The following is a 27,708-nucleotide window of genomic DNA, read 5'->3' on the forward strand; positions in this document are numbered from 1 at the left end:
TAATTAATTTTTTCACTAAATATTTATTATTGAAAATTACCTTTTTACTGAAAATTTACATTTTTTAGTTGAAGATTCAACTATTTATTTGAAATTTCATGTATTTTGTTAAAAATTAATTTCTATTCGTTAATAATGAATGTTTTTGGTTGAAAATTCGTCTTTTTTGTATAACATTTGTGTTTTATGCTTAAAAGTTTAACTACTTTTATCAAAATTCTTTCTTCGTATTGCAGATTCATCATTTTAGATGAAAATTCATCTCTTTGGTTAAAAATTTTTCTGTTTTATTGACAAGCCGTTATTTTTGGTTAAAAAGTTTTCTTTTAACTGAAATTTACCTTTTTTGGTTGAAAATTCAACTGTTTATTAGAAAATTCATGTACGTTGTAGAAATTCCGTCTTGTGGTAGAAAATTAATCTTGTTTGTTTAAAATTCTTTATTTTCATTGAGGATTCAACTTTTTTTTAATTCGAATTTATTAGTTGAAATAAACTGGTTGTAAATTCGTTTTTAAAATAATTTTTTAAATTGAAAATTTAAGATTTCAATTTTTTTTAGTAGAAAATTCATCTATTTCGCTGTTAATTCATCTTTCTTGGTTGAAAATAAATTTACTATTTTAAATTCTTCTTTTTAAACATTATACTGTTTAGCCTGAAAACTTAATTATTTTGTTAAAAATTCGTGTATTCGGGTAGAAAATTTATCTTGTTGTTTGGAAATTCTTCTATTTCGTTCAGGATTCAACTATTTTATTCAAAATTTGTATCATTTTGTAGAATTCAACTGGTAGATTATTCGTTTTTCTTTTTGTTCAGTATTAGTTTTGTTAACTGAAAATTTAACTGCCCCATTTTTGGTTGAAAACTTACCTTTTTTTAGTGAAAATTAAACTATTTGCTTAAAAATTCAGGTATTTTGTTTGTTGAAAATGAATCATTTTGGTTGAGGATTAAACTATTTTGTTAAAACATTAGTTTTTTTTTCTTAGTTGAAATGAACTTGCAATTTCTTCTTTTCGGGTTTCAAAGTCAAATCTTTTCTGAAATATTAGACTTTTTAGTTAGGAAACTTAAGTATGTTTTCCATCTATTTGGCTATGAAAATTTGTTTTTTTAATTGCAAAATTAACTGTTTAATTTTTGGTGGCAAACTTACCTTTTTAGTTGAAAATTTAACTATTTGCTTGAAAATGTATGTATTTTTTTTTAAATTTGTCTTTTGCTAGAAAATTAATTCGTCCTTTTTTATTGAAACCCCATCTCTTTTGGCTAAAAAATGAACTTTTTTGGTGGAAAGTTTTACTTTTCGGGTTAAAAATTCAACATTCATCTTCTTGACTTGAAAATTGAACTATTTTGTACAAAAAATGCAACTACTAAATTTGTTTGTGTCGATAATATTGGTCTGTAATTTATCGCGACGGATTAAAATTTTATTCTTTAATCAGCAGTTTCACGTGTTGTAAATAGAGTTTTTAAATTCTTTCGAATTTAAGTTCAGGTTATATAACCGAGAATATGATAAAATTTAGGAGAATTTAAGAATTTATGATTTTTAACAATATTTGTATGGTTCATGTTATGATATTTTTACTATAAAATATTTTATAAGTGAAATAAAACAGTGTTTCGTATACAAATTTAAAAAATTTCAAATGTATTAATTTATTTCAAACAAAAAAAAGAAGCTTTTTCTACTTTAAAAGATAACTCTTTAACAAAATACTGGATTTTTCAAGAAAATAATTGAAATTTTTTCATAATAATTTAATATTCAATCTAAAAAGACAAATTTAAAACGATAAACTGTCATAGTTTATATTTTAATAAAAAAAGAATAAATTTTATACAACAAAAGAAAAGAATTTTAAAACCAAAAAGACGAATTTCCTACAAATAAAGATTTTTTACTGAAAAAAATAAATAAAAGTTTATTTAAATTATTGAACCTTCAAACCAGAAGACAATTTTTCTTTACAAAAATTCAATTTTTAAACAAAAAGTATGACTGTTCAACAAAAAATTAATTTACCACGAAACTGATGCATTTGTACGCAAAAAAAGAGGAAATTTTAAACTAAAAAATTATTTTCTACAACAACAAAGAAGCACGAATTTTTAACTAAAAAATATCAATCTTAAAAAATGGAAGTTACATTTTCTGTTAAAAAATTAATTCTAAACCAAAAAAAAAGTATTTTCCACTAAACAGTTAAATTTTCAACCAGACGTAAGGCTTCAATAATAAAAAAATTCACAATGTAGTTTAACTTTAACCTAAGTAGTTTAATTTTCAATTAAAAAAGATTATTTTTCAACAAGATAATTAAACTTTTAACCAACGAGATAACTTTTCAAATTACAATATAAATCTTTAACAAAATAGTGATTTCTTAACAAAGCGATTCAACCAAATGTTTTAAACAAATTAGTTGAATTATCAAGCAAATAAGAACGATTTTTAAGCAAAAAATTGCAATTTGTTAACAAAAAATAATTTTCAACCAGAAAATTTGAATTTTCCATCCAAAAAGACGAATTCTTAACCAAAAAGGATGACTTTTTAACAAAATTGTTGAATTCTCTAGCAAATAGTTGCATTTTTATCCAAAAATATGAAATTTATCTTAAAGCAGAAGAATTTTGTATTAAAAAAAAGTTGAGTTTTCATCCGAAGAAGATTCCATTTAACACAGTAACATTAAAAATGGAATTTTTGTAACAAAAAAAATAAGTTTCTACGAAAAAATTGAATTTTCAATCCAAAAAGACGAATTTTTTCACAAAAAAGGATGAATTTTTAACAAAATAGTTAAATTTTCTGCCAAATAGTTGCATTTTTATCCAAAAAGATCAATTTTGTACTTAAAAAAGACGAATTTGTAATAAAATACAATTTTTCGTTTATAAGTGGAACTTTCATCCAGAAAATATTTCAGTTAATTTTTCAGCACCACAATATAAATTTTAAACAAAAAGTAAATTTTCTACGAAATAGTTAAGTTTTCAAGAAAATAGTTCAATAGCTTAATTTCTAACCAAACAGTTGCATTTTTATGAAAAAATTTGATTTCTGCTGATACAGGTAAACTTTAAAATAAAAAAGACAAACTTTAAGAAAAAAGAGTTGAATTTTCAAACGAACCGGCTCAGAACTCTAGTTGTAAAATCCCGAGTGTTGTAATATTTCGACGCTCCCTTACATCTTTTATTTGCAGAAATTTTCTTTACATTGAGTTCCAAATAAAATTTCAATTTTTGTTCAGGCTCAACAAGTGATGCCTCTCGATCAAATTATACGAGATGATGATTATCCAGAAAGTTCTCGCCTGGCTAAATGTCACAACTTGAAGCTGTCTTTGGTAGCAGACAGAAAGGGCGACGAGTCGTTGCAAGCTTACAAATTCAACGAAGAGAAAGCCATGGAATGGTTGCAGAAGAAAGTCGACAGGGTAGCCGAGATTCTTAGACAGAAGAGCATTCATGTTTCTCAGGGTGCAGTCAGTGCAAACTTTGTTAAAAGTAGCAAACATGAGAGTGGAACAGCTGCTGGTAAGTTTTTCATTTCATTATTAAATTTAAAATTAAACAGTAAAAATATCGTTCCACTTTTATTTGTTTTAATCGAAAAATATTCGCGGTTCACAAACATATTTTACGGTCATTTAAATTTAAAAATTCAAACTCGAAAGCTAACCATTTTTCCATTTTAATCAATGAAAAATGATCTTAAAATTAAAGCACTCAAGATGGAACTCTTAAATTTCAAACTTTTAAAGTTGAAGTTTAAAAGTTTCTTAATTCAAAATTTTTGTGTTGAAATTCTCAGTAACATACACCTGTAAAATGGAAAGTACTAACACTCTTCAATTAAACAATTTTAATGTAACTGTATTTAAACTTAAAATTTTCAACTTTTATAAATATTGTAGAGTTCAGAGATTCAGATTCAGTTCCAAAAATATAAATCCGTGTTATAATCTTCAACGTTCTAAATCAAAGGATATATGCATTTAAAAAAAATTAATTATAGTATTTTAACTAATTTTAAGCTAGAAACATTACAGCTTGATCGATTAAATTTGTTTAAATTGAAGAATTGTTACATTATAAGTTAAATAATTTTAATTTCAAATAGTTTAGATATCCTTAAAAAGCTTCAAAATTTTATTTCACTATTGAAAAATCTACATGTTTTTTAAAATTTTTTCAAATACATATGAAATTATGATTAAAGGTTTTTCATAACTTCTAAATATCGTTTTAAATCATTTGAATTTCAAATAATTTTTCAAAATAAAAAATCGTTTTCAATTTTCCTAGTAATCTTAAGAAAATATTTTTCTTCTTTTGAAACCTTTCACAATTCTTAAAAAGGTTATAAATTTATTATTTTAAATCTGAAAAACTCTACAATTTGTTTTAAATTAGGCCGTGGCTATTTGCACCGGAATTTCAGTACTAATAGCCGGATTTTGTGAGAACACGCAGTTCTTTTAAATTATTTGAAATCATTTCAAGTTTTTAATTAATTTTTTATCCTTTCAAAGCCTCTAAATATCTCCAAAAATTACTCGAATTGTACTATAAATAAAAAGTGTTCAATTGTTACTTATGCATCAAAATTCAACAATTTCACTTACAAATTATTAATTTTTTAAATAGAAGAATTAAAATTGTAACGTTCAAAGTTTAAAAGCTTCTTGAAATTTAAACGATTCAACGTTTATTATTTCAAATAATGCAGTTTCAAATTAAATAAAATTTTATTTTACGACTAAGGCTTTTGAATTGAACCAGTAAAATTTTTAACACTGAATTCTGGAAATTCTTAAATTTTGAACGGATTTAGAATCGTCTTAACAATTCAATTATAATTCCCTGTTTGACGTGTTAAGCATAGTTTAATTTTTTAAATCATGAATTAGTTTATATTTAAAGTTTATGAAGTAAATCAAATTTTTATCAAAATTTTTCAATTTCAAATTTTCAGTTGATTGTCTTCGAAAACTGTATTTTGAAATTCTTTAAATTAAAAATATAGGCTTAAAAATAAAAATCTCAAATGGAAAATTTGGTCTAATAGAATATTTTCGAATTACGCATTATAAAATGGATGATATCATAATTAAAGATTGATAAAAATTTCGGTCAAAAAATAAATTTACTGTCATTACTCGGTCCTGCGACCACCCTGATTCGATTTAAAGTAATATAAAATATAATTAATAATCATAAATTAAAATAATAACTCAAATAGCTACATCAGATTTCATGCAAATTTAATTTTAATTTTTATTCTCTTTTAATAGTCAATTTTATTTATTTAAAAATCAATCATCAAAATCAAAGAATTTGTAATTGTAAATTGTCAAAATTACAAACTTTTCTATTGAAAAACTCTTGAATTTTAAAGGCGCATAAATACAAATTCTTAAATTTTTTTATTTGGGATCATTTTTAATTGCGAATTTTGAAAATTCAGAACTCAAATTTTAACGATTTACGAACCAAAATTATACCATTTTTCAGAGTGACAATTGAAAACTTGAATTTAAAAGATGTATAAATAAAAATTCTAAAATGTTGATAATTTTAATGATCGAGAGTGAGGCTTAGAATTCTATATCTTTAAAAATGAATAAGTAGGAATTTAAATATTCGAAACTACAAAAATGTTATTGGTAAGACTTAAAACCTGCATAATTGTTAATTATAAATTTTCAGGATTAAAAACTTAAAAATTTTAAAGATTAACAATTTAGAGTTCTACCGTTTTTAATACAAAATCTCCCAAATTGATGAAATTTCAAATGTAATTTATCAAAATTACAGAATTTTTAATTGTAAAATTTGTATAATTTTTTATTGTAAATTGAAAAAAAATTTATTCTTCAATATTGAAATTTTGCAAATTAACGTGCTACAATTTTAAACATATTCAATTAAAAATTCCTAAATTATTATGATTTTGAAGATCAAAGGACAGGTTTTCAATTTTAAATCTTCGAAAGAAATCAAAGTTAAACAATTTTTAATTGTAATTTTGAAGATCAAAAATCGAGTTTTCCAATCTAAATCTTTCAAATTAAAAAAATTCCGAATATAAATCATAAAAATTACAGCTTTTTTTTCAATATAAAACTAAACTTGCATAATGCTTAATGATAAATTTTCAAATGTAAAAAGGTTTTTATTTGAAAGATTTAAAAGTTTGAAGATTTGTAATTGAAAATTCTTCAATTTTAAAGATGTATAAATAACATTTTTGTTATTTACAAAAATAAGAACTCTTCAATTTGGAAGATTTACAATTGAAAATTCTTGAATTTTGAAAATATAGAATTATTAAATTTTTAATTTTTATAATTATTGTGAATTCTTCAATTTTCGCAATGCGCTATTCATAATTCTACCATTTTCAATAGTTACAATTGAAAAATCTTGAATTTTAAAGATGTATAAATAAAAATTCCTAAATGTTGATAATTTTGGAAACCAAAAGTCAAGTTTCCAATTCTAAATATTTCAAATTGAAGAAATACTGAATTTGAAGATTATTATGTATAATCCTCTTTTATAGAATATCTTAGATACGCACACGGTATTGTCTCGGAATACCTCGCCGAGGATCTCTCCAAAAAGTTGGCTCAACACCTGAATTTGCCGGAAGAGGTGGAACAAAAGAAACGCAAGTTGAACAGCCCAAAAGATACAGCTGATGAAAAGAGGCACAAGAAGGAACCACAGGAATCTGAATCCATTCCACGAAATGGAGCACTCGATTTGACAAAGCCCGAAAAGGTTTTACCTCTTTTTTTATTTTCAATTAATTAAAAACATTTTAGGCCTTACAGTCCAAAATTATCTCAAAACAGGGAAAATAGGATGATTTTTCACGAAAAAAGAGAAGTAAATTCTCTAAAATAAAATTAATGTATAGGTACCATATTAAATTCAATATGAAATACTTAAGATTTCAAGTCAAAATATTTTCTACCAAAAGATATATGTTTTCAAAAAAAGAGTTTAGTTTTCAATTTAAAAAGCCGAATGTTTTAAATAGCCGTTGAAATTGAAACCCGAAAAGATAAATTTTTGACAAAAAAGAAGGTTATTTTTAACCAAATAGTTGAACTTTCAAGTAAATTTCAATTTTTAAGAAAAATCACAAATGTTTCAGAAGACACTTAAATTTTCTATCAGAAAGTCCTGTTTCAACCTAGAAAGATGAATTTTTTAATTAAGAAAGATACCTTCTCTATCAAAGAGGATGAATTTTCAACAAAAAAGTTAATTTTTAATCAACTATCCAAATGACGAAAAATCAACAAAACGTTCGAATTGTCGGAAAAAGATGAGATTAAAAAAAAAAAGTTGAATTTTCAGAAAATAATTAAAATTTCAACAAAATAGTTTCATTTTTAACCAAATAATCGAATTTTCAACCTACAAAGATGAATTCTCGACCAAAAAGACGAATTTTCAACACAGAGCATTATTTATCTGCCAAAGAAGACTAATTTTCAACAACAACAAAAAAACAGACTGTCAGTAAGTCAAATGTTCATATAAAGAGACGAATTTTCAACCAATACCATGAACTATTTACCAAAAAAGACCAATTTTAAACAAAATACATAAATTTTTCAAGAAATAGTTGAATTTTCAACTAAAAAGGATAAGTTTGAGTTAAAAATAAACTTACAAAAAAAAGAATTTTCAACACAATAGTCAAATTTTCAAGTAAAATTATGAATCTGCAATGAAAAAAAAAACGAATTTTGACGAAAGTAGTTCATCTTTTTACCGAAAGTACAAATATTCTTCCAAAAAGACGATTTGTCAACAAAATACATACATTTAAAAAAAAAGTTGAATCTTCAACTAAAAATGTAAATTTTCAGTAAAAAAAAGTAATTTTAAATTAAAAAAAAAAAAAAGAATTGTGCCTACCATAGTTAAATGTTCAACCAAAAAATACAAATTCTTAACCAGAAAGACGAATTTTCAGCACAGAAAATTCATTATCAACCAAAAAAGACTAATTTTTAACAAAATACATGAATGTTCAAATAAATGGTTGAATCTTCTTTTAAAAAAGGTAAATTTTAATTTAAAAAATAAATTTTAACAAGAAATAACGAATTGTCCAATAATAGTCAAATTTTCAACCAACTCGATGAATTTTCTACTAAAATGATGAATCTACAATGAAATAAATTTTCACATACATAGCTGAATCTTCAACTAAAAAAGGTAAATTTCAGTTAAAAAAATTAATTTTTAACAAAAAATAACAAATTTTCAATAAAATAGTCAAATTTTGAACCAGAGATAAATTTCCTACTAAAATAATAAATCTGCAACAAAAAAAACAACTAATTCTTAACAAAGTAGTTTAATTTCTTACCAGAAAAGACCAAATCTTAAGTCGAATTTTCAACCCAAGAATATTAATTTTCAATAAAAAAGACTAATTTTCAATAAAATACATAAATTGTCAAGTTAATACTAGAATCTTCAACTAAAAAACGTAAATTTGAGGAAAAAATTAATTTTCAATAAAATAGTCAATTTCCTAATCATTCAAAGATGAATTATCGACCAAAAAAACGAATTTTCAACCAAGAGCATTAATTACCTACCAAATAAGACAAATTCTCAACTAAGGAAGATAAATTTTTAGAAAAAAATTAACTTTCAACAACAGCAACAAATAAATTGTAAAAAAAGTCAAATTTTCATATAAAGAGACGAATTTTCAACCAAGAACATTAACTATTTACCAAAGAAGACTAATTTTCAACAAAATACATGAAGTTTCAAAGAAATAGTTGAATTTTTAACCTACAAACATGAATTCTGTACCAAAAAGACGAATCTTCAACAAAATACATGCATTTTTACATAAATAGATGAATCTTCAACTAAAAAAAGGTAGATTTCAACTTTAAAAAACTAATTTTTAACGAAAAATAATGAATTTTCAATAAAATAGTCAAATTTTCTACTAAAAAGATAACTGCAACAAAAAAAGGAATTTTTAACAAAGTAGTTCAACTTTGAACCAAATAATACAAATTTTCAGCCAACAACGTAAATTATCAATCAATACATAGATTAAACAAAAATACTTGAATTGATAATCAAATTGATCATAGTTGAATTTTCGGATACAAAAGGTTAAATTTCAACAAATAAAATCGCTTTTTAACCTCATAGTAGAATTTTTTACCAAAAAATAGGAATTCTGAAACAGAAATGTAATAGTAAGTTTTTGAACCTAAAATTAAAAAATGAAAACCTAAAATAATTATCTTTCAACCAAATCTAAATAGATTTTTTTAGTAGATTCAGTTAATTCAAATCACAATTAACCCTTACTTGACACACTTCCGCTGTGTGACGTACTTGACACACTGGGGTTTTTTATACCCCAGCCGAAAAACGGTTATAAAAACTTAACGACTGCGTATTTTGATTTGCCAATTTTTTCGTAAATTCTTTGGATATCACTTTCCATAGAAATATTGGTCTCATAAAAAAATTAATTTTAGTATACCAAAAAAATTATTTAAAAAAAGTGTGTAAAATTGCGTTTTTTGCGAAAAAATCACAACTTCTCAATTTTTTGATCAAAATCGCTCAAAATTCAAGTGAATTTGGTTAAGATGTTGTACTATAAGAAAAAAAACAATATTAGTGGTCATTCCGAAAAAGGTATTTATTTTGGAAATTGAATGGAAGAATTTCGCGGGATAAAAACATTGTTTTATTTCAATTTAAAAACATCAAATCTTTATTTCTATTGGCTAAAATGTTATAAATTTGATCTGCAAATGATAAAAAAACATTGAAACTGGCAAACGAACAATTACAATTATAATTTAGGATATTTAAATAGGAAAATAATCCAATGTAAAATCCTTTTTTAACGTCCAATAATCAAATTGATGAAAAGAATTCCTGAAAATAAAATCAAGAATCTAACGAACAAATTTGGACAACCACCACAAAATGTACCCATTGGAATCTGAAAAAAGGAACACTTCTCTCCCCTCCTTTTCCCCTAAAAAAGAAAAAAAGAAAAGAAAATTATTCATCTTTACTTCGGAAGAAAATAAAAAGGAGGAAAGAAAAATGAGAAGGCAATCAACCAAATCCCCTTCCTTCTCTTTTTTATTTCTTTCGTCCTCTTTATTCCCACCATTATCAAATCCCAATAAAAAAACATTTAAAAAATATATAATAATCACCAGCGTTTTGGCACTCATACAGCACCCTTATCAAGGCGAAAAATAAATAAAATAAAATGGAAATAAAAATAAAATTAAATGAAAAAATATATAAATAAATAAAAATTAATAAATAAAATAAAATTTTTGAGTAAGTAGTAGTAAAATGTTTGAGTACACAAAATTAACTTGGACATATGCTGGGGTCTTCCGCACCCCAGTGTGTCAAACAAGGGTTAAGTGAGAAAAACGTTAAAACGAAAATCTTTCTTGAATATAGATGAAAAAGAGGAATTTAAAAAAAAGGGAGAAAGAAGGGAATGAGAGAAAGAGTTTTAAGCCTGACATTTTTTTTTCTTCTTTCAGCCCCTAAAGACTCCACCACCTTCAAAGAAGGACTTGGCGAGGCAGAAGGCAGCAGCGGGTTCGAAAAGTATTACTAGCTTCTTCAAGAAAAAATGAGCACGATAAACAAAATTGCTGTGAATGCTCAAGATTTTTCAGTATTTTACGCAAAAAATGATGCTGCTGTCGATCTTCTGTGTTCCTATGAATGTTGTTATCTTAAACGTGGATTTAAGCACCTTTTAAAAGTAAACAATGCATAATCGCTCAATCACAAGATTATAAAGAGGACAATGGGTGAAAAATGGTAATAAAATGTAACGAAACTAAATATCTACGTTAGAACATTATCGTCGACTTTTGTGAGGAAATCTCTTGCTCAAGCTTTCTATTCGTCTTTTATTGAATGACTCGCAATACGAGAACGAGATTTTTTTCAACTCAAATCCAAAATGTCTACTCTGATCAAATTTTAGTTTTTCTCATCTTCATCAAAAATTGATTGTGTAATTCCTTTAAAAATTACTTTGAAACTTATTGTTTATTTATCTTAGAATCTTTAGTTGTCATCTTGTCAGAAAGAATTGTTAATCACATAGTCTCGCGATTCCAGATATTGTTTTCTCGATTTTTAAAAAGCGTTAAGAAATTTTTATCTTTTACAGGGTTAATTTTTACATTCTTTTGAATTTTGCTGTTTTTTACTTGTATCTTGTACATAGTATAGGTATATGATTGTAGTTATTTATGATTTTTTTTTACTAAAAAAACTAATATTTTCCTCGTTATATAACAGTGTACTGCTCACATTCAAGCCGAGATGATTTATTTAATTCTGTATACAGTGTGAGTGTAAAGTAAGAATACTTAATGTACAATGAAATATTAATCAACGTTGTACTCGTAATGTAATATACTTGTGAAAAATGGAATTGTAGTAGAAAATTATTTCTTAAACATTGGTTTATCTAGAAGTAAAATACTTTTGTAATGATCATTTAAAATTTAAGAAACTTCGAAAAAAATATTTGCGAATTTCCCATTTTTAAGCTAAACAACTTTAATTTCAAGGCCTCAAAAATTACATTATTTTAGAATTGCGTATTCAAAACTATAAGTTTAAATTGAAGTTATAGTAATTGGATAGATTTTATTAATAAAAAATTAGATTTCTGTAAAAAAAGGTCATTTTCACCAGTAAAAATTGGAGAATTTTAAATATTATAAACCTTCAAAGTTTAATCATTCTAAAAACATTAAAAATGAACTTATACCTAAAAAAAAACCTTTAAAAATGGGAAATTCAAGCTTAATTGAACCGTTATAATTTAAACAATTTCATACTTTATTTAAAATTGAAGTATTTTTAGGTTTTAGATTTTTAGATCATTAAATTATCTGCTAAAACAATTCTTAACCAGCAAAAAAAAGAAGGAATTTCCAATAGAATATAGTGAAACTTCCAAACAAACGAAGAATCTTCGATAAAAAATGAATTCTCAACGAAAAGTGTAGTATAGAGTAAATATTTCCACCAAAAGTATTTTAATTTCCAATGAAAAATAGTGGGATGAAACGGAGAAATACAAATATTCAAACGAAAAAATGAATTTCCAACAAAAAAGATCAATTTTCAAGTGAAAATGGAATATTTCTAGTTGAAAAAATTAATTTGAAACTAAAAAAAAAACGAATTTTCAACGAAAGAAATTAATTTTCAACCTAAATGATGATGATGAATATTTAAAAAAATATATTTTTGTACCAAATAGTTTAATTTTCCACACAAAAGATGTATTTTCAACAAAATACATGAATTTTCAACTAAAAAATATAAATTTTCTTCCAATAAAATCAATAAAAAAATATTTTTTAACAAAGTAAAATAAATTTTCAACGAAATAGATAAAGTTTAACTCCAGCAATGAATTTTCAACGAAAAAGATTAAATTTCTATGATGAACATTCAACCAAAAAATAAATTTTGTTAAATAGTTTAATTAAAAAAAAAAAAAAAAAGAAATACAAATGAATTTGATGTGAAAAAGATAAATTTTCAACGAAATACATGAATTTTAAAATAAAAAAAGATACATTTTTAACCAAAAATAGAATAGTTCATTTTTGAGTTAGAAAAAAATGACAAAAAAAAACGAATTTTTAACAAAGTTCAATTATAAATCAAATAAATTAATTTTCAACCAAAAAAATAATGCTTGAACTAATGAGACTAATTGTCTACCAAAAAAAAAACCTATATTCAACAAAATAGTTGAATTTTCAGTAAAAACATTAATTTTGAACCAAAAAAATTATTTTTCTACGATATAATTTAATTTTCACTTACATCAACAACACTTTTAATCAAAAATACAACAGTTAAATTTCTAATAGAAAATAACGAGTTTTAAACAAAATAATTCTATTTTTAATCAAAGAAATTAATTTTCAACCAAAAAGATGATGAGAAAAAGACGAGTTTTCAACGAAACAGTTGAATTTTCAACGAAGATTATAAATCTTCAAACCAAGCATGAAACACATCAATTTTCCGCTAAAAAAAATTAATTTTCACGAATAAAATAATAATTTCAATAAAATAGTTCAGTTTTGAAAAAGAGGTTTCAACTAAAATGTTGAATCAGCAAACAAACAAAAAATTGTGTAACGAATATTTCCACCATAAATCAGGTTCAACGAAAAAGGGTTTATTCTCCACAAAAATAGACGAATTTAATCAAAAAAGACGAATTTTCAAACAAAACAGTTGAATCTTCACCCAAACAGATTAATTTCTTTTAAACAGTTGTAATTTTAAAACAAAAAAGATGTAATTTTTACCAAAATAGATGAATTTCCAACAAAATAATAAAATTAACTTCTTCAGTTTATCGAAAATCACCCTGAGCTTATCAGGTTTACCTAACATTCCCTGATTAGCTACAAATTCTGACTTTCTGGAATAGTGTCAAAAATTTGAAAAAATAGTTTCAAAATAGTGAAAAAAAAATTTCAAGTATTAAACTTATGTGTAATCCAAATTTAAAATTCTGAAATGGGAAAATAACTTTATTTTTCAAGGGAAATTTCCAGCTTTCTAAAATAATATTTTAAAGATATTAAAACAAAAAATTCATTATTTATGTTTGAAAAGTTTACTCTTAAATTTTTTGTTAAGAAAGTATCTTCTTTGGTAAATAAATTTATTTCTTGGTTCAAACTTAAATTATTCTGTTGAAAAGTCAATAATTTGGTTAAAAAGTCATACTTTATGGTTGAAAATTGAATCCTTTTTTTTTAATTCGTCTCTGGCCCAGAAATTCTATAATTTGATTGAGATTTTCTTTATTTCTTGACTCACCATTTTTGGTTGAATCTTTTTAATTTAAAAATTCATCTCTCTGTAGAAATTCGGTGTTTTTTTGGTTAAAAACGTAACTATCTGGTTAAAAATTGATCTATTTCGGTTGAAAATTCATCTGTGTTGTAGAAAATGCGAATTTTTGGCTTGAAAATTTAACTACTTGATGGCAGATTAAACTATTTGATTGAAATTGATGTATTTTCTTGAAAATTTGTCTTTTTGATGGAATATCAATTTTTGGTTGAAAATGTAACCGTTTTTTATGTGAAAAATTGTTTTTTTTTTTAGGTGAAAAATTAAACTTCTTTATTGAATGTCGTACTACTTTCTTAAAAGTTCTTTTTTTTTTGTTGGAAATTACGTGGTACAAAATTAAACTGTTTTGTAGAAAATGAATTGTTTTTTAAGTTTGAAAAGTCTGAAATAATAATTTGAGGCCTGCGGGTTTCAAAACGAATGAACAGAACAAGAAAATTAATGAGTCGAGTAAAAATAAAAAATAAACATTATAGCCATAAAAGTAAAATATTAATGAAATGTTAACACAATCAAATATTAATCAAAATTATTAAAATAATGCAATATACTTGTGAAAAATGGAAACGTAGTTAAAAATTATTACTCAACCCTTGATAAAGCTACAAGTATAATAAATAATTTTATAAGAACCTATGAAAATACGTTTTTTACCTTTTATTTTTTAAATTTAATTTCATTAATTACAAAATCATTCTGCCATAGGTTCAGGCTTGGATTCGGACACTTCTGAATCTCTACATTTTGCGTGTTGCAATTCCCTTCTTATCTCAGCTGTAATCGTGTGGTGAGATTGGTGCTTCAATAATTCCAACAACGATTCTTTTTGTTCCGAACTAATGTCACTTTTGTAACGCTGAACAAACGACAAAAATGCCTGGTGCCACAGAACCGGTAATTCACGTCGATCGTTCCTGAATCTGAATCAGAAAATTAATTTTATTAAAACTAGTGAAACAATGTCAAATTTAAGAAATCAGGGTGACCGAAAAACTTCATTTTAAACATTCCCTGACTTTTTCCTAACTAATTTTTCATTTTCCCTGACCATTAAAATTTAAAGACCCAAATTCTAATCTTGTAATATTTTTAATATAGAATACCTTTCAAGTTGAGTAAAACAATTCAAAATTTTTGTTTATTATTCTCGCCTAATTTACTGTTAAAAAGTGAACAATTTAAATAGAAAAAGTAACCAAGAGTGATTAATTTTTATCACAAAAAATAACTAATGTGCATTAATAATGCGACTTAAAATAATTCCAGATGAATTTTAACAAATTCAGAATTAATTCAATAAGACTTCAAAAAAATTCAAAGGAATTGAGAAAAACATTTTTAATCCAAAAGTTTCCATTGATATCAGTAAAATTGATGTGAGTTTAAAGGAATTTTAGTGAAATGAAAACAATGCAAAATAAAATAAAAATTCATTGAATTCAGTAAGTTTAGAAACATTCAAGGGAATTCAAAAGAATTTGATGAAATGCCTAAGAAGATGTATTAAACAAAAATTCCCAAAAATCTATTGATTTTAGTGAATTTAGAAGAAATCAAGCGAATTAAAAAAAAAATCAAGAGAAATCCAAACAGTTCTAAAAAAATTAAAGGAATTCAGGACAAATAAAAAAGAATTTAGGATGGATTCCATATAAGATTTCAATTAAATTGCAAAAAATTTAAATCTTTTCGAATCCTTGAAAATCTACGAAATCTACAACTTTTTGTGAATAAATTCTTTGAAATATATTAAGATATTTTTCAATCATGCCAAATTCTATGCAAGAATTTTTTTTAATCTCTTGGAATTTTTAAAAGTTGAACTACTTTCTCGAAAATTCATTTCTGTGGTTGAAAATTTAACGAGTTTGTTAGAAATTTGTTTCATTTTTGATTAAAATTTATCATTTTTTGTAGGAGATTCATGTATTTGATTAAATAATTGTCTTTTTTTGCAGAAAAAATAATTTTTTTGGTTGAAAAAAATTCTGTTTTAATTGAGTATTCAAGACTTTTGTTGAAAATTCTTCTTTATTGGTTAAATTCAACTGCTTTTATTTTATATGAAAATATATTTTTTTGAAATATTTTCTATTACATTTTTTGTAGAAAATTCATCTTTAGGTTGGAAATTAATATTTTTCGATTGACAATTCGTCTGTTTTACAGAAAATTAATCTTATTGGTTAAAAATTTCTCATTTTTAATCAAAAAAATCCATGTATTTTGTTGAAAATTCGTCTTTTTTGGTAGAAAATTAATCCTTTTGTTTGAAAATGTTGAAAAACTATCTTTTTGAAAATTTATGTGTTTTGTTAAAAATTCGCTTTTCTGGTAAAAAAAATCTATTTTTTGGGTTAAAAATACAACTGCTTGGTTAAAGATTATTCTGTTTAAGAGAGGATTCAAGTCTTCTGTTAAGAATTCGTATTTTTTCTTTCAATTAAACTGTTTGTGATTTTAATTTAAAACCTTTTTTAGTTGAAGCTTCATTTATTACAATTTTTTGGTTAAAAATTCACCTTTCTAGGTTAGAAATTAATTTTTTTTAACTAAAAATTTATATTTTTGGTCGAAAATTACTTTTTTTAATGAAAATCCATATTGTTCGGTTGAAAATTCATCTGTTTTGAAGATAATTAGTTTTTTTTCTGAATGAAAATTATATATTTTTTAAATGAAAATTTAACTTCCATTTTCGGTTAAAAGATGATCTTTTCATCTTAAGAAATCAAACTATTTGGTAGCGAATTTAACTAATTTGTCAAAAATCCATCTTTACGATGGAAAATTAATTTTTTGGATTGAAAAATTCTCATTTTTAGTAGAAAATTCATGTATTCTGTTCGAAAATGTTCTTTTTGGTAGAAAATTCATGCTTTTGGTTCAAAATTAGTATCTTTTTTGGACAAATACAACTGTTTTTGATTCTTAATTCAAACCTTTTTTGATTGAAAGATCAACTATAACGATTTTTGCTGAAAATTCATCTTTTTAGTTAAAAACTTTTTTTTTTAAATTAAAATTATATATTTTTAAAATGAAAATGTAACTACCATTTTTGGTTGAAAGATGATCTTTTCATCTTAAGAAATCAAACTATTTGGTTGCCAATTTATCTAATTTGTCAAAAATCCATCTTTACGATGGAAAATTAATTTTTTTGATTGAAAAAATCTCATTTTTAGTAGAAAATTCATGTATTCTGTTAGAAATTCTTCTTTTTTTCGTAAAATACAACTGTTTTTTAATTCTTAATTCAAACCTTTTATGGTTGAAATATTAACTATTACATTTTTGTTATGAATTTATCTTTTTTTGCTAAAAATTAATTTTTTGAACTAAAAATTGAACTATTTGGTTGAAAACTAACTCTTTTTTAAATTAATATTTTCAGGTTGAAAATTCAACTGCTTTGTAGAAAAGTAGTTTTTTTAACTTCTAATAGTTGTTTGAAAATTTATGTAATTTTTCGAAAAATGAACTTTATTAAAATAAATATCGTATTTTTGGCTTGGAAATTCAATACTTTGATTGTAATTTTTTTCTTTATTGTCTGAAAAATCTGTATTATATAAAATGTCAACTTTGGTAGAAAATTCGTCATTTATATTTTTAAAATCATATTTTTGGTTAAAAATGTAACTTTTCAAATAAACGTGAACCTCTTTGATTGAGGATTCAACTGTTTTGTTAAAAAATCACCTCTTTTGGTTTAATTAAACTATTTTTTATTTAAAATTAAAATCTTTTCTTCGTTAAAATATCAACTACAACATTTTTTATCGAGAATTCATCTTTTCTGGTTGAACTTCGTTGGCTTCGTTAAATCACAAAGAAACAGTCAGATTTTAGTTTAAATGACCCCTAAATAAATTCACAAAAAAAAATTTGTTTAACAAAAATACGTAAGATGGGGGTTGGGGGGGGGGCTGAAATTTAAGGCCACCCTAGAAGGAGAAACAAAAATGATTCATCAACCTGAGAAAGTGGAAAACGACCCCATCGACAACACGATACGGAAGAGCGTACTTTTTATCGATAATTATTCTCAAAAAGATACTGTTGGCTCCCGTGTAATCCATTTCCGCTATTTTTAAAAGAGCCGCCGATGAATGGAGTATCGGTATCGAACATCTCCCGATAACCGAACCCACAATAACAGCTTCTCTGAGAGTACAGGTTCCAGATTCCAACAAGGGCAGTAAAAATCCCTTCATGAACGCTCCAGGCTTATACAGTGCTTTCTTCACCGCATTATACAAGTGAGGATTTAATCTTTTGAATTCTGCCAAATCGTCCCTGATACGGGGCAATAAAATTAGATTATAGAACCTCTGAGCCATTCTGTCCTTAAGATTCGAAGCAAAGATTTTCGTAGCTTCGAACATTGCTGCAGCAGACCATTTCGGTGGATCCAGGATGTACAGAATCTGTTCCCAGTTTCGCTTGTTGGCTATGCTTTTAAATGCATGAGGAAGATGCCCTCGACGATATTTTGGCAGAATGTCTCGTATTTGCTCATAAATGGCCTTTTCTCTAGGATCCAGATCTTGTAATTGAAGGGAGCCTACATCAGAGAATTGTGTGTCTATTTCAGTCTTCTTTTCTGTGAGTTTTTCCATTATTATGTCGGCGAGAGTCCTCGCTGGGGCTCGATCTCTAGCCATAAACATCTCAAGAGCTTTTTCGTCCTCTTTGTTAATTTGAATGTCTTCGTAGTAACCCTTCTCTTGGATCTCATCATCGCTGAATTCGAGATCGGAATCACTGAGAGTTTCTCCCAGCTTTGTGATTCGTTTTTTCGTATTTTCAGAGTTTTTACCGGGACAGAGCTCTTCTTCGATTTCCAGTTGTTGTCGCCTCGCTTGCGAGAGGATTTTTTGCGATAGGGCTGCATCTACGTACTGAAAATTAAAAAAAAAACACTGTCATGAAAAAACGTAAAATAGTTAATACCTTTCACGACTGGCTTCGATTAAGTTCAAGCCAAAAGTACTTGCACATTCAGTTTCTCTTTGAACAATTAAAAATCTCATTTTTGTCGAAAAAAACGTATGATATAAATAGTAGTGCATAGTTCAAAATTGGTTCCCTTCCTCAAATATATAAAATTATACCCTTGTCAGATTTTTATCAGATTTTCTACCCAAATCCTGGAAAACAATTCCCTGGCAAATTCAGGTTTTTTCTTGTTAGATCAAATTTTCTACTTGTACAAAGTATTTTTTATAGAACGGAACCATTAAAATATTTCGCATTTTTGAAAATAATCGACTCCAAATATGTATAGACTTTCGTAAGTTTGTTATAAATAATGTTCTTTTAACTTTCTAGGAATTCGATTAATATTTTTAATTTTGATAGCTTTGACAAATTATGCTACAAGATATTCTTAAACATGTTAGCACGATCGATTAAAGAAATAGTATTAAAAACATAATGGACCACTTTTTGAATTTGAGCAATTCCATGTCAAATCATCTAAAAAATTTCAACTATTGTTATTAATTTTGATGCAAATTCTAGTATCCTTTCTTTAAGGCGTTGAAAGAAAACCCCTTAAACAATTTTAGAAAAAATCAAAAAACTTTGTGGAGATACTCAAAATTGAAAATTTTAGTCATTTTTTTTCTTAAACTTTCACATCTTTAGTAATTTTAATCATATTAAGGTCTATTTTTGTCATTATCCGTGATAGGACGCAGTTAAAAAATATATATTTTTTTTAACAAAAAAATTTTAAAAACTTCTTGGATTTTTCAAAAATTAATATTTAAACGGAATTTATGAAAACCTCCACTTTGAGTTTTCTTTATTTTTTATATAGATAGCTTACAATGTCCTTTACAAGCCCTTAAAATATCAAAAATGCGATCTCCCTTAGCTTTAGAAAAATAATTAAAACCATAGATACGCCAAAACGATTACATTTACAGGGCTTGTAGAAGACATTGTAAGCTATCTACATGAAAAAATGACGAAATTTAAAGGTGGGGTTTTTTCAGAAATTCATTTTCAAAATAAGTTTTTGAAAAATTCAGTAAGTTTTTAACATTTTCAATTTTAAATATCTCCTGAGTTTTGTATTTTTTCAAAAGTTATTTGGGGGTTTTTCTTTTAACACCTGAGAGCACGGATAATCGAATTTTAATAAAAATGACTAACAATAGCTGAAATTCTGCAGATGATTTGACATGGAATTTCTAATTTGTCTCTAAAATCCATGAATTTGAATTATAATTTAAAGAAATGTTTATTTTATCTTCTTATACTTCAAATTCGGTATACATTTAGTTACATTCAAAGTGGGAACTATAATAGAACGAATTTAAACCGCTTCAAATAGCTACATTTTCAAATAAAAATATTCGATTTTCAACAAAATAGATGAATTTTCAACCAAAATGTTAGCTTTCTACCGAAAAAGACGATTTTAAAACAAAATATATGAATTATCAACCAAATAGTTGAATTTTGAACTAAAGAAGATCTATTTACAATCACAAAAAAGTACATTTTAACCAAATTGATGATTTTTAAACTAAAATTATGAATATTTAAATGGAATACTTGGATTTTTATCCAAAAAGATACATTTTCAAACGAGAAGAAAAATGTTCTACCAAAAAGCACGATTTTTCAACTATATACACCAATTTTTCGAGAAATTGTTTAATTTTCAACTAAAAAATACAAAATCTCAAAAAATTAGTTCAATTTAGAACTTAAAGAAATCAACTTACACCACAAATAAAATATTTTCAGTTAAAATCTTTATTTTCAACCAAACTGATGAATTAAAAAAAAAAGATGAATTTGCAACTTTAATAGTTGAATTTTGAGAAAAAAAAATGATTTTTTAATTAAGGAGATTAATGTCTGAAAAAAAAGATTAATTTTCAACAAACAAAAAAAAAAGACTAACAGTCAACCGAAAATTTAATAGTCCAATTCTTCTGTTAAAAAATTCATGTTTAATCAAAGATATGGATTTTCAACTAAAATGATGAATATTTATTTAGAATAGTTCTTCATTTTCAGTTTAAAAATATAATTTTCAATGAAAGTGATGAATTTTGAACTAAAATTATGAATCTTCGAATTTTCAACGAAGAAGATTAATTTCTACTGAAATATACGAATTTTCATATGAAAAATATAATTTTTTAACCCAAAATCGAATAGTTAAGTTTTTCATTAAAAAATTAATGTTCAGCCAAAGAGATGAATTTTTAACTAAATCCATTTATATTCAAGTGGCATCGTTAAATTTTTAGCTAAAAAAGTTTGAAATTTCAATTTGAAAAAAGTTAAGCACTCTCTTGAAAAAATGAGCTGACATTTCCATGTTTATAACAATTCTCTGAAAATTTGAGATTTCCCACCTTGCTTATCTTCTGTATTTTAGAAAAGGAGTTCTAAAAAATAGAAATATTCGCTAAAAATCGAATAAGATAGCATTTATTTTAACGAACTACATCCTGTTTTTTGTAACAGTCTTCATTATACAATATTCATTTATTATACAATATTATACATCATAATTGATCGTCATAACAATATCATATCTTAAAAATTTACTACTCGTCAATTTACTTTTTTCTTATGTTGTTGAAATTATTACTAAACTAAGAACAAATATTTGTAGCATTCAGATATTGTTGTTAAATCTTTAATTGTTAAATATGAGAAAATCGTTTTTCTCCAAAACCCCTCCTACGATTTATTTTCCTTTACTCAAAATAACCTTAATTTAACAGTTTTTTTATAATACTAGGACAAAGTTATTTTACATGAGCAGAGAAGTTTTTAGCAGTTTCCAAATTTAAATTGCTTTTGTTTAGATACGAGAAATAAAAATATAGCTCAAATTTCTACTCTCTAATATGTAACACGTCCCCAAATCCAAATTTGCACAAAAAATCGAGAAAACAAAAGAATTTTGGGAAAGATTTATGCTTATACGAATTATTTGTATCAAGTTCAGGAACGTAAAATTATGAATTAAGATAAATATTTTAATTATAAAGATGCTTGATTATGTTTGAAAGTCTGCCCCCTATGTGAGAGTTATAAAAAACACAATAATATTAATGAATCGTCAGTTAAATTTTTTGTTGTAAAATCAGGGTGGCCGCAAAAATTAATTTAAAAACTTTTCTCAATCCTCTGATTTTTCCCTGAAAAATTCTTCATTTCCCTGAACATTAATATTTTAAGACAAAATTTCTAATCTTGTAACATTTTTAACATAGAATCTTTTATAAATGTTATAAAACAATTTTAAATTTGAATTGATAATTTTTTAATTTATTTTATTCGCTAAAAGTGACTAAAATAGTGACTAAAAATCACTAATGTGTATTATTAATGTGACTAATGTTCTTTTGAACTTAAACGAATTCGATGAAATTAATAAGAATTCCAGGTGAAATAGTAAAATGATTGGAAATTTTTTAAATTATTTCAGTAAAACTGAGTGAATTCAATGGAAATGAGAAGAATTCAACGATATTCATAAAAATGCAAAGTGAATTGAACAAATAAATTGAATTAAGTAATTTTGAAATTAGTTTAGATACGTTCAAGGGCCTTCAAGATAATTAAAAAGAATTCCTGATATGTTAATATGAATTCCAAATAAATTCGAATTAACTGTAAAAAATATTTGAAAATCTCTTTAAATCTTGAAACCCTAGGAAATCCCTCACTTCTTGCGAACAATTTTGTTGAAATCCCGTAAAATAATATGAAATTCCGTAAAATTACATGGAATCTGATCTTTTCGCAATCTTTTTAAATTACATAAAATATTTAAAATCCTTTGGAACCTCGTAAAAAATTTAAAGTTCAAAAATATCATAAATTCTTTTAAATCCTTTGAAATCTTTTCAAATGCCTGAAAAATATACAAAAAGCTTTGAAACATTTTGAAATCCCTTGGAAATTTAAAAGCTCTTGAAAATTCTTTTGTATTTTTAAAAATATTCTAAAATCTTTCAAAACCTTTGAAATACCTTATAATTATTTACATCTTTCAAATATCTCTTCGAATCTTTTAAAATACCCCCAAACCTTTTAAATCCTTTGAAATCTCTGGAAACTTATCCTAAAATATTTCGAACCCTTTCAAATATTTTGAATTCTTTTGAAAATTTTAAAAGCTGTTGTAATATCTTTGTAATAATAAAAAATAACCCTAAATCCTTCAAATCCTTTGGAATTCCTTTAAAACATTGAAATCTATTAAAAATTCCTTGGAATCTTTTAAAATATACTAAAACATTTGTAAGGCTTAGAAATCTCTTGAAACTTTTAGAAGCTCTTGAAAATTTCTTGAAAGTTTTAAAAATACTTTTAAATATATTTTAAATTCTTTGGAATCCCTTTAAATGATTTAAATCCTTCAAGAAATCCTTGGAATCTTTCAAAATACCCTGATATATTAAAAAAATTTTGAGATCCCTGGAAACTTTTAAAAGCTCTTGAAAATTCTTTGGCATTTTAAAAAATCCCCGTTTAATATTTTAAACCCTTTAAAAATTGTTTGAAATACTTTTTAAAGTTCTTGAGAACTCCTGACAATTTTTAAGAAAACAATAAAATCTTAAAAACTCATCGAAATATTTCGAAATCTTTTTAAACCTCTTAAAAATTCCTTGAAATTTTTAAAAATACATTAAAATTTTGAAAATCCTTTGAAAGATTTCGAAATTCCTTAAAATATTAAAACTACCTCTAAATCTTTAAAATATTTTGGAATCCCTTCAAATTACTGGAATCTGTTTTAATCCTTGGAATCTTTTAAAATACCCTAAAATGTTTCCAATTCTTAAAAATTTTTTTAAATCCCTTGACATTTTTTACAGGTCTTTAAAATTCCTTGGAAGTTTTAAAACTTGAAAATTTTTTAATCTCTTGAATCTTTTAAAATGCCCAAAAATATTTTAAATCCTTTGAGGTCCCTTGCAAATTTTAAAAGCTCTTAAAAATTCCATGGAGTTTACAAAAATAGACTAAAACCTAAAAACCCTTCCAATTTTTGAAATCTGTTACGAATTTCCTGGACTCTTTTAATTGTCAAAAAGTGATTTGAGACCCTAAAAAAGTGACAGTTACTTAAATTGCTTCTTACAGAAAATTTCCCGGATGTAATTTTTTAAATCAAAATCCTCGGCTTTTCCCTGAGTCATGTCCACCCTGAAAACTGTATCGTATGATTTTTGTGTCCTTTTTTTCAAAATAAAAGAACTCAACAAAAATTGTGATGCCTTTTTATAAACTAAAACGGTTTCAAATTTACACAAATTTTCTCGTATAAACAGGAAACGATAAACATAAATTTCGTTTCAAAATTTATTTACAATATTAATAAGATTCTGGATCTGTGTTTTAAATGTAAAACAGAAACAATATAAGAAATGTACAAAACTTGTATAGATAAAAATGCAAGGGAATTCAGTCTATAAATAATGTGAATAAAGGAAACAATATTTAACATTATATTTTACGAAAAATTTTGTAATTGTGTCAAAATAAGTTGAAGAGTAATCCAAAAATGTTAATGAATGTATAGTCAATTTTAATTTTGTATATTAACTTAGAAGAAAATAATAAATAAACATTTTATTATTCTAACCTCTTCATCTCCGTCAGTCCGAATCCTGACTTTCTTTCTGTTTTTCATTTTCGCTGTTTTGTCTTGTTCAATTTCATCAGCCAAACCCAGTTGACATCTTTGTCCTTTCGAAACTTTGATTTTCTTTGCTTTCCCCATCTTAAATATGAAAAAAACTTTACACGTAAACTCGAAAAACTTGAAGGAAAACACAGCACTTGACGGAAATGGAACTACCACGTGCGAGAAAAAACCCAACCTCAAAATGACTGCTGTCAGCGCCACTACTTCCGGTTATAAAACTAGAAGAAAGGCGGGAAAGTAACGAGAGAACAAGAGAAAACACGCAAAAGACGCAAAATAGTGGTTTTCCTTTCTCGATTAGAGCGTGTCTTTTGCAGTTTATCTTTTCATTCTTTGTATTTAAAGCTTTCTATTTAATAATTCGCAACTATGGCTCCCAACACAACAAGAGATTTCGAAAAGGACAAGGGTAAGATTTTTGAGTCTGTATAAAAACTAGAAAAACAGGAAAGACAATGAATTTACTTTAGCTGGTCTTTGTTTATCAAGTTAAAAGCTATGATGACAAATATTTACTTTTCTAAAAAGTAGAATCGAATTATAATTAGGAAATAACGGGAATTTTGAGTTATACTTTCCTTTTTTCTATCATTTATGTGCTCAGGTTAACCCGGTTAACCTACAAAGTGCGTGCAATTTATATGCAAACAAACGGATAATTATCAAGGACAAAGGTGCTATTTTCAATATTATTATGCTTGCAACGAATTTTGACATGACGAGCAACTGGATTTCCTGTATTGAAAACATCCTCCAGCAGTTCTTAATTTGATTTTCAGACAGGTTTTTCAAATTGTTCCAGAAAATCCGCGAGGATTATCAGATTTCTCGAGCAAAGTCATGATTCAATCAATTTATACTCGCGGATTTCGTCGAGAAATCAAAAAAATTATTGAGAAATTCGACAAGTAAATCCTTTCTGAAATAAACACGAGAATTTTAGAGTTTGTTGACGTCCGAGAATCCAATAATTAGGGAGGTACAAAACAACAATGTTGCTCCAATTCTATCGGACAAATTTATTTTTAAATTTTCAGTGTTTCGGGAATCCACTATCTTCATCAAAGTGTTTTTCAAAGATTCCAATGAATTTCGAATAGATTTCAATCATTCGAAGGTATTCCAGAGGTTTTTAAAGGTTCTAGGGAATTTTTGAAACTTGAAGATAATGTTAAAGAGCTTCAAAGAGTATAAAGGGATCAAACAAATTTATTTTTAAATGTTTCTAAAAATCATTGATAGAATTTAAATTGTAAATGATTCTTTAATAATAATGGAAAATAAATCTGTTCTTAACATTTCGCTACTCCACTAAATTTTATAAACTTTCTTACATTTTAAAAACGATAAGAAAAATTAAATTATGGACCTCAACTTATTTTGAAGAATTCGAAAAAAAATTAGGAGCTTTTTAATAATTATAAAAGGTTTGTGGAGATTACATTATTTTTTCAAGATTTCTGGATAATTTTTTTAATGGTTTAGGTTTTATTTTAAGTTTTAAAGATTTCAAAATGTGTGGAAAAAGAATATGAAAGACTTTGATAACTTTTTTTTATTTTCCAAGATTTGAAAAAACTTTTATATAAACTGAATTTTGCAGTGTCAAAAAGTTGAAAAAAATGTTTTTAAGCTTTATGGGAAATTTTTTAAGTATTGTTTTGTAATGAATTATAAGAGAAAGTTGAACAAAATTACAAAACTTTTTTTACTCTTTCCTAACATTTTTTAAAAGTGTTATTTTTAAAAATTTTGGAAGATGTTCCATATCTTCAGAAATTTCACAGGACATATAAGGTTTTCAGATATTTAAAATATTTTAACGGGATTTTTTTATATTTTCGAGGATTTCAAAGATTTTATGGGATTTTAAAGCTCTCAATGTATTTTAATCAGTTTTCCAGGATTTCAGGAAATATCGTAGAATTTAACGGAATTTTATAATATTTGAGTGGATTTCAAAGAATTTTTTGTAGAGAATTGAAGTATTTTTAAGGATTTTAAAGGATTTGAAATATTCTAGAGAATCTTAAAAGATACTAAGGAATTTCCAATTGTTTTAGGGTAAATAATTTTCTAGAATTTCGGAAGATATGGAACGATTTCACGGGACCTATAAGGTTTTAATATATTTTAAAAGATTTCACGGAATTTTATAAGGTTTCCCAGGATTTCAATAGCCAGATTTCATATAATTTTAAGGGATTTAATAATATTTTACTGGATTAAAAAAAAATCAATTAAATATAAGTGAGATATTTCGTAGAGTTTCAAAAATTTGAAGAGTTTTAAAATTAGTTTTTGGAATTCACCCTGAATTCTTACTATTTATTATGAATTCATTTAAATTCTTTGGAATTATTTTTAATGCTTTAAAAATAAATTAATAACATTATCAAAGGATTTTAAATATTTAAGGTATTTTTTTTTAATTTCTTGGCATAATTTCAAGAGCTTTCAAAAATTTCACGGGCTTTCAAAAGATTTTTAAGGATTTGAAATATTTCAGGATATTTTAAAGGATTCTTCAGAAGTTTTTTATTTAGTTCAATAGTTCAAAGGGATTTCAAAGACTTTGAAGAGATTATATGTATTTTTTTTACAATTCATTTGGAATTCGCCCTGAAATTGTATTAATTTATCTTAAATTCTTTTAAAATCCTCTAAATTCACTCAATCCTACTCAGTTCAATGAATTACAAAAAAGTTTTTGTTCATTTCATCTTGTAGAGTTTAAAACTCACCTGAAATTCTTAGGCGCTTCATCAATTTCTTTTAAATTCTCTTTATTTTTTCGAAAATCAATTCTAACTTACTCAATTCAATTAATTTTCCAATATTTTTTAATTGTTTTCAATTCAATTGATTGCTTTTTAAATTCAGCTTCATTTTGTATGAATTTAATCGAATTCTTCTAATTGTGGGTCCGGATGCAATAAGGGCACATAAAATTTTTTCGTGCGAAAACGAAGTCCCCTGGAGGCTTTAGAAAAAATTTTCGAATTTTAATTTTC

At 25.2% G+C, this 27,708-nt stretch overlaps 3 protein-coding genes across 3 annotated transcripts in view; 2 read left to right on the forward strand and 1 right to left on the reverse strand.

The window, feature by feature from the left end:
* LOC117180621 (ribonuclease H2 subunit B) overlaps positions 1 to 11,521 on the forward strand; it is an 18,411-nt gene extending 6,890 nt beyond the window's left edge. The window contains exons 2-4 of the mRNA XM_033373112.1: positions 3,273 to 3,558; positions 6,590 to 6,810; positions 10,611 to 11,521. Of these exons, the coding sequence (XP_033229003.1) occupies positions 3,273 to 3,558; positions 6,590 to 6,810; positions 10,611 to 10,706 (603 nt within the window). The 3' untranslated portion in view covers positions 10,707 to 11,521. The remainder of the gene's footprint in view (positions 1 to 3,272; positions 3,559 to 6,589; positions 6,811 to 10,610) is intronic.
* A 3,121-nt stretch (positions 11,522 to 14,642) lies between these two features.
* LOC117179289 (bystin) lies at positions 14,643 to 24,859 on the reverse strand. The gene is made up of 3 exons (XM_033370937.1): positions 24,632 to 24,859; positions 17,971 to 18,896; positions 14,643 to 14,909 (listed from the first exon to the last, which is right to left on the reverse strand). Exons 1-3 carry the CDS (start codon positions 24,767 to 24,769, stop codon positions 14,681 to 14,683), a joined length of 1,293 nt encoding a protein of 430 aa, XP_033226828.1. The 5' UTR covers positions 24,770 to 24,859; the 3' UTR covers positions 14,643 to 14,680.
* Positions 24,860 to 24,921: 62 nt separating this feature from the next.
* LOC117179288 (DNA replication licensing factor Mcm7) overlaps positions 24,922 to 27,708 on the forward strand; it is a 42,965-nt gene continuing 40,178 nt past the window's right edge. Inside the window, exon 1 of the mRNA XM_033370936.1 lies at positions 24,922 to 25,103. Within this exon, the coding sequence (XP_033226827.1) occupies positions 25,064 to 25,103 (40 nt within the window). The 5' untranslated portion in view covers positions 24,922 to 25,063. The remainder of the gene's footprint in view (positions 25,104 to 27,708) is intronic.

This window comes from Belonocnema kinseyi, chromosome 9 (assembly GCF_010883055.1).
Source record: "Belonocnema kinseyi isolate 2016_QV_RU_SX_M_011 chromosome 9, B_treatae_v1, whole genome shotgun sequence".
NCBI lineage: Eukaryota > Metazoa > Arthropoda > Insecta > Hymenoptera > Cynipidae > Belonocnema > Belonocnema kinseyi.

Coding starts and splice junctions, on each gene's coding strand:
- LOC117179289 (XM_033370937.1), bottom strand. CDS start 24,769: ATGGGGAAAGCAAAGAAAATCAAAGTTTCGAAAGGACAAAGATGTCAA. Junction 18,897..24,631: donor GGACTGACGGAGATGAAGAG/GTTAGAATAATA, acceptor TTTAATTTTCAG/TACGTAGATGCAGCCCTATC. Junction 14,910..17,970: donor GTCGTTTTCCACTTTCTCAG/GTTGATGAATCA, acceptor TTTCTGATTCAG/ATTCAGGAACGATCGACGTG.